The sequence below is a fragment of the Coregonus lavaretus genome, assembly GCF_964263955.1.
Source record: "Coregonus lavaretus genome assembly, chromosome: 14".
Classification (NCBI taxonomy): domain Eukaryota; kingdom Metazoa; phylum Chordata; class Actinopteri; order Salmoniformes; family Salmonidae; genus Coregonus; species Coregonus lavaretus.
The window spans coordinates 25,049,268-25,055,811 of record NC_140001.1 but is presented as its reverse complement, the minus strand read 5'-3'; the positions used below and the strand labels follow the sequence as shown (position 1 = coordinate 25,055,811).

General features: G+C 47.9%; 1 protein-coding gene across 1 annotated transcript; it reads left to right on the top strand.

The window, feature by feature from the left end:
• Positions 1-924: 924 nt before the first annotated feature.
• Positions 925-1,751, top strand: LOC311141468 (homeobox protein Nkx-3.1-like; the record flags this gene model as incomplete). The annotated part of the gene is made up of 2 exons (XM_084176807.1): positions 925-1,126; positions 1,345-1,751. 2 exons carry the CDS (start codon positions 925-927, stop codon positions 1,749-1,751), a joined length of 609 nt encoding a protein of 202 aa, XP_084032933.1.
• Positions 1,752-6,544: the final 4,793 nt, after the last annotated feature.

Genomic DNA, 6,544 nt, shown 5'->3' with positions numbered 1-6,544 from the left:
GAGGGCAGGGGGCATGTGGGGGAAAACGGATCTGTTTGTCGTCCCTAGATTCTTGTTATTACAAACTGAGTCTCAATTCTCCAAGGGTTTGTGCCACTGCAAAAAAAAACAGGCAGAAGCATGGTAGAGCACAACAAACAAACAGCCGTTGAACAATGTATGTGTCGGTTAAGGAGGAGGTCTAAATCTGCTGAACACATTAGCCCCTCCAAGACGGCTGGCCACCCACCCTGACCCCTCCCTGGCACTGGCAGCCCCCGCAAGCACAGACACAAGGGTCACTTACTCCCCAGGCATGGCTGAAGCCCAGGCATGGCTGTAATGAATATAGCTATCCTGTTGCACACATTTAGTAATACATCTCACAGCTCCAATAATGAGCACAAGACAAAGGGCCTCATCCCCAGATCTTCCAAGTCCTATCTGATCAAATCACAATAGTATTTCCACTTTTGAACAGTAGCCATAATGTTTTATAAATACAAATATAAATATGTTTAAATATCAGGGAGACACTGGTAAATGCACATGTTCATTTTATTTATTGTCCATGCAATATTATTTATATAGAATTATTAATTTTACTATATCATGAAGTCTCACATGAGGTGCCATGACAAAGATATCTTAAAATCAAGAATAAATCAATGTAAAGTGAGCACAGCGGTTCTGTTCCTATCACCAGTGTCATCTAGGTAGCCTACACCAGTGACGTCGACGAGACAACCCGTCTCGCCAGTCGCTGGTGCTGTCATGACCACTACAGCACTAGTATAAATTGACGCGCCAGTAAGTCATTGAGAAGGTATAAGCTTTGTTAAGAGTTACCCCTGTGTCCCGGGCATCATTCCCAACTTGGCTTGTGCGCTTCAGTCAAGCCTAGCATACATTCGTTGGCCCATACGGTGGATTCCTAACTGCAGAATGTCGGAGACAGTCAAGTCACCAACTTCGTTTTTCATCGAGGACATCCTGTCCATTAAAGATAAGACACGGCTAAACTTCAGGCGCTCTTCCTCACACAAGTCCAAGGAGGAATGCGCGCAATGGAATAACCAACAGCCCGAGCAAGTATCACAGTCAGAGGAACTTTGCGCACAGGATACAGCATTTGAAGCGCGTAGAGGTGAGCTCATTGGATTGCATTTAGGCTACTTAAAAATAGTTTAGGCTAAGGTATTGATTGACGGTGATGTACCAGATTCCCTGGAATCATACTAATAACAACAGGAAATAAACCTATTCCATATTAACCTGTGGAGTAGGCAGTTTACCTGTCAAATGCCAGCTTTTGACGCAAAGTCACCACACCACAAATGGGCTAATCACGTCTCTCTTTTACAGATTTCATTGACAGCTCTTGTTCCAGCACCCCAGATGCCATGATAAGTTTTACATTAGTTGGCAAACAGAAGCGCTCGCGCGCTGCCTTCACGCATCTGCAAGTGCTAGAACTGGAGAATAAATTTAATCACCAGAAGTACCTGTCGGCTCCCGAAAGAGCCCATCTTGCCAACAAGTTGAGACTGACAGAGACCCAAGTTAAAATCTGGTTTCAGAACAGAAGATACAAAACCAAACGGAAGCAGCAAGCTACGGAGTACTGTAAGGACATCTTTCAAAAATCAGAAGAACGAAGTACAGAGGACGATTTAGTTAGAGCGTCGCTTCTCACCACGTTCTACAAAACATATAAATACCAACCATATGTGTATGACTTCAATAGCACATGGAGACCAATCCTGTGGTGAACATTACATAATACTGGACAATATTAATGTCAATATGGACACTATGCCTTATGAGGAGAGCATGTTAAACAACTAATTATGTTACCTAGGTATTTGATCTATTCAGCACAGTAACTTGTCAAATTTGTTCACAATCTACTTTTATATGGCTAAACTGTAGCCTACCTATGTCAAACTTTCAGCTGTCATTTTATATTTAAAGTTTATACCTCTGAGTAAGTTATCACATAAAAAATGACCAATCACTTTGTTACTTGCATTTTCATTTTTTATGTTGATTTTTTTCCTGAAGTTGTAAGAAAATAAAGGGTGACTGATTTGAAATTGATACTTTAATTAATTCTAAGGAAATTGTAGTGTCAAGGTCTATGAAAACTTTTGCCAGCTGTAGTAATATAAATCTTGCAAAATTGTTCTGTACCCATGCAGCTCACAAATAATTTAAACAGTGCAAATATGCTCATTACTATTGAGAGTAGTGATGGTTATTGAAAATGACCCAGCGTTTACTCAAGTTTACTCTTTCCATTTTACAGAGTTACAGCTAACACTTTATTGCTCTGTGTAAGCATAAATGTCATAATTCTGAGCTCTGAGATGCTGAAGATAAAGAACAGTGAAACACTAAAACACTATGTATGCAAAGGGCCATGGCTGGTTGGAGACATAAGGTGTGACTAAAATTTTACTTGGCAATATCTTGACAAACTCCTCTCCCTGGAGGAGCCATGAATGTTGCTTTAAACTGAAATGTATATTCTTACATTCAGGAATTAATGCTTGAAATATGGTCTACAGTAACTGTTGCCAGAGGCAAACAATGGTTGTACCTGTAGTTAAACTCTGATAATACTAGCAAATTACATGAGCAGATAAGGGTTTGGCTGGGATCTTCAGAAAACATGAGGGCTCTCTCTAAACAACGATGCTTGGCTTCTTTAACAGATAAAGAGCCCCTATCCATCCATTTAAACTGAGGCTCGATTCAACATCAAGGTGTCTTTAATTGACCCTACTGAAGGCAGTTCCTCATTGTGGTGACTACATGAAATGATAAGTGGTTTCCCCCACAAGCATGCTTGTGAGAACTGTGAGACAGGCAAGGGATAGACACGTTGAGGCAGCAGATAGCCTAGCGGTTAGAGTGGTTATAGCGTTGGGCCACTAACCGAAAGGTTGCTAGTTTGAATCCCTGTGCCAACAAGGTGAAAAATCTGCCGATGTGCCCTTGAGCAAGGGTCACCTTTGATAATGGCAGACCCTAGCCATGACTGCACTCTCCGAGGGTGTCTCAGAGGGAGCTGGGATATATATGCAAAAAACACACTTCCAATTCACACATGCATATAATACACACTTGTACTTGTGTGAATTAGGACAAATATAAGCATCCACCTAATTATTATATGGAGCTATGGGGGAAACGAAAGTTAGTGTATAACCTTCAGGATCAAATAAGGGGTAAAACTGTCGGTAGAATGCCCACAATTAAATGGTTGTTGAGTTGAGCATTGTCACACCCTGGTTCTGGGACTCATTATTGTTGAGCCAGGGTGTGTGCAGTCTATGTGTTTATGTTCTATGTTGGGTGTCTAGGTTGTTGTTTTCTATGTTTGGTCGATGACTCCCAATCGGAGGTAACGAGTGTCAGCTGTCGGCTCGTTATCTCTGATTGGGAGCCATATTTATACTGTGTGTTTTCACCTTGGGGTTGTGGGTTTTTGTTCCAGGTTCAGTCATAGTCACTGTAGGACTTCACTATCGTCATTTGTTTGTTGTTTTCGTGGTTGCTTTTATTTAAATAAAGTCATCATGTTCACTCCACGCGCTGCGTATTGGTCCGTTTCCTCAGACGATCGTGACAGAAAAACCCACCATAGAAGGACCAAGCAGCGTGTCCAGGAGCAAGACAGCTGGACATGGGAGGAAGCGCCTGGTAAGGAGATCGAGAGGCCGGCGATGGCCCAGGTGGGCAAATCGTGGTCCTGGGAGGACATGCTCGGGGGCAAGGGACCTTGGGGGAAGATCAAGGCCCTGGCGAGAGAGGAGCAACGGCGTCAGCAGGGCCATCATCGTTGGAAGGACGAGAGGCAACCCCAAAAAGTTTTTGGGGGGGGGCACATGGCTTGGACGACGGGGCTAACGGAGGCAGAGAAGGGGCGAATTCAAGAGGCCACCAGGTTACGGGGGCTACTGGTTAAAGGAGGGAAAGGAGATGTAGAGGCACGGCGTGAGAGACTGAGGTGTGTATCCAGTCCGGTCCGGCCCGTTCCAGTTCCCGGGGTAGAGCCAGTGGTGTGTGTCCCCAGTACGGTCCGGCCTGGTACGGCCCCTCGCACCAAAGGGACGGTGCGCGTCTCCAGCCCGGTCCGACCTGTTCCTGCCTCTCGCACAAGGCCTACGGTGTGCGTTGCCAGCCCAGCCCGGCCTGTTCCTGCTCCACGCACAGAACCTACGGTGTGCGTCGCCAGCCCAGCCCGGCCTGTTCCTGCTCCACGCACAGAACCTACGGTGTGCGTCGCCAGCCCAGCCCGGCCAGTTCCTGCTCCACGTACTAAGCCTACGGTGTACGTCGCCAGCCCGACCCGGCCTGTTCCTGCCACTCGCACCAAACCTACGGTGCGCGTCGCCAGCCCGGTCCGGCCTGTTCCTGCCACCCGCACCAAGTCTACGGTGCGCGTCGCCAGCCCGACCCGGCCTGTTCCTGCCACCCGCACCAAGTCTACGGTGCGCGTCGCCAGCCCGACCCGGCCTGTTCCTGCCACTCGCACCAAACTGACGGTGCGCGTCGCCAGCCCGGTCCGGCCTGTTCCTGCCACCCGCACCAAGTCTACGGTGCGCGTCGCCAGCCCGACCCGGCCTGTTCCTGCCACTCGCACCAAACTGACGGTGCGCGTCGCCAGCCCGGTCCGGCCTGTTCCTTCTCCCCGCACTAGCCCTGAGATGCGTGTCCTCAGCACGGGACCACCAGTTCCGGCACCACGCACCAGGCCTATAGTGCGCCTCAGACGGCCAGAGTCTGCCGTCTGCCCAACGGGGCCTGAACTGCCTGTCTGCCCAACGCCGTCTGAACTGTCCGTCTGCCAAGCGCTGCATAAGCCGCCCGTCGGCCATGAGCCTTCTGAGCCTTCCGCCAGACAGGATCAGCCAGAGCCTTCCGCCAGACAGGATCAGCCAGAGCCTTCAGCCAGCCAGGATTTGCCATTTAGTCCGGTGCTGCTCTTTAGTCCGGTGCTGCCCCTTAGTCCGGTGCTGCCCCTTAGTCCGGTGCTGTCCCTTAGTCCGGTGCTGCCCCTTAGCCTGGTGCTGCCCCTTAGTCCGGTGCTGGCCCTTAATCTAGTGGGGTTAAGGTGGAGGGTGGTCATTTGGAGGAGGCTACGTAAGCGGGTAGTGACTATGGTGGGGTGGTGGTCTAGGCCGGAGCCAGAACCGCCACCGAGGAGGTATGCCCGCCCAGCCCTCCCCTGTTTGGGGGTTTTGAGGCGCGGTCGCAGTCCGCGCCTTTAGGGGGGGTACTGTCACACCCTGGTTCTGGGACTCATTATTGTTGAGCCAGGGTGTGTGCAGTCTATGTGTTTATGTTCTATGTTGGGTGTCTAGGTTGTTGTTTTCTATGTTTGGTCGATGACTCCCAATCGGAGGTAACGAGTGTCAGCTGTCGGCTCGTTATCTCTGATTGGGAGCCATATTTATACTGTGTGTTTTCACCTTGGGGTTGTGGGTTTTTGTTCCAGGTTCAGTCATAGTCACTGTAGGACTTCACTATCGTCATTTGTTTGTTGTTTTCGTGGTTGCTTTTATTTAAATAAAGTCATCATGTTCACTCCACGCGCTGCGTATTGGTCCGTTTCCTCAGACGATCGTGACAAGCATGTGACTCTTGCATGGCAGTCAGGGAAGCTGCATTGTGGCCCATATCTCAGCAATGTCATGCCACCTAATAATAGCAATCTCTTTATTGACATTTTTTCATTGAGAAAGGCAGGGTAGCATAAGGGTAGGCAAGAGTAAGATATGATGGTACCATGAATGAGAAAAATGGAATGCAACCCACTGACCTCTTTGGCAGCCATGGAATGCACTCGGTCCAGTTGTCTGTTTCCAGGAAACTCTGGAAGCATATTTATATTATCCATGGCTTGTATTTAGTGCCTCCTCTCCCCACTCAATCACATAGCCGAAGTGCAAGGGCCTCACTCTTATCAGCTGAGGAGGCACCGCTTTCCCAAGCCTGAGGCGTCAGTGTCTGGAGGAGTTGTCTACTACTTCACCTCAATTTAGCTCAATGTACCTTGATTGTCATTGGCCTGTTTTTGTGATTCATTGTAAATGAGTCAGACGTGTTTTGAGTTGGTGGTTTTCTCCTCCAGAAGCCCCTCTCCTGGTGCTCTCCTGGACAGATGATTTCTCATCCATGTCACTCAAAGTGAGGGCAGGAACAATGGGCCATGACGCTGAGTCAGACCAAGCAGCATTTACCTGCAGCATAGACCCACGCTGATGATGATCCATCCACTGATAATCACAGGTCCGCCTCGCTCTAGCAGAGCATGTATTGATTTGACATCTCAGATACAAGAGGGTGCTATCAATTTTATGCAAACATAAAAAAATATATAATTAAATTCAACATTAAAATCAGAGAGCATTTTCAAGAACAATACCCATCTGAAGAACAGCCCATCTGAAATTAGCCCGCCCAACTACCTCATCCCTATATTGTTATTTATTTTGCTCATTTGTACCCCAGTATCTCTATTTGCACATCATCTCTTGCACATCTATCATTCCAG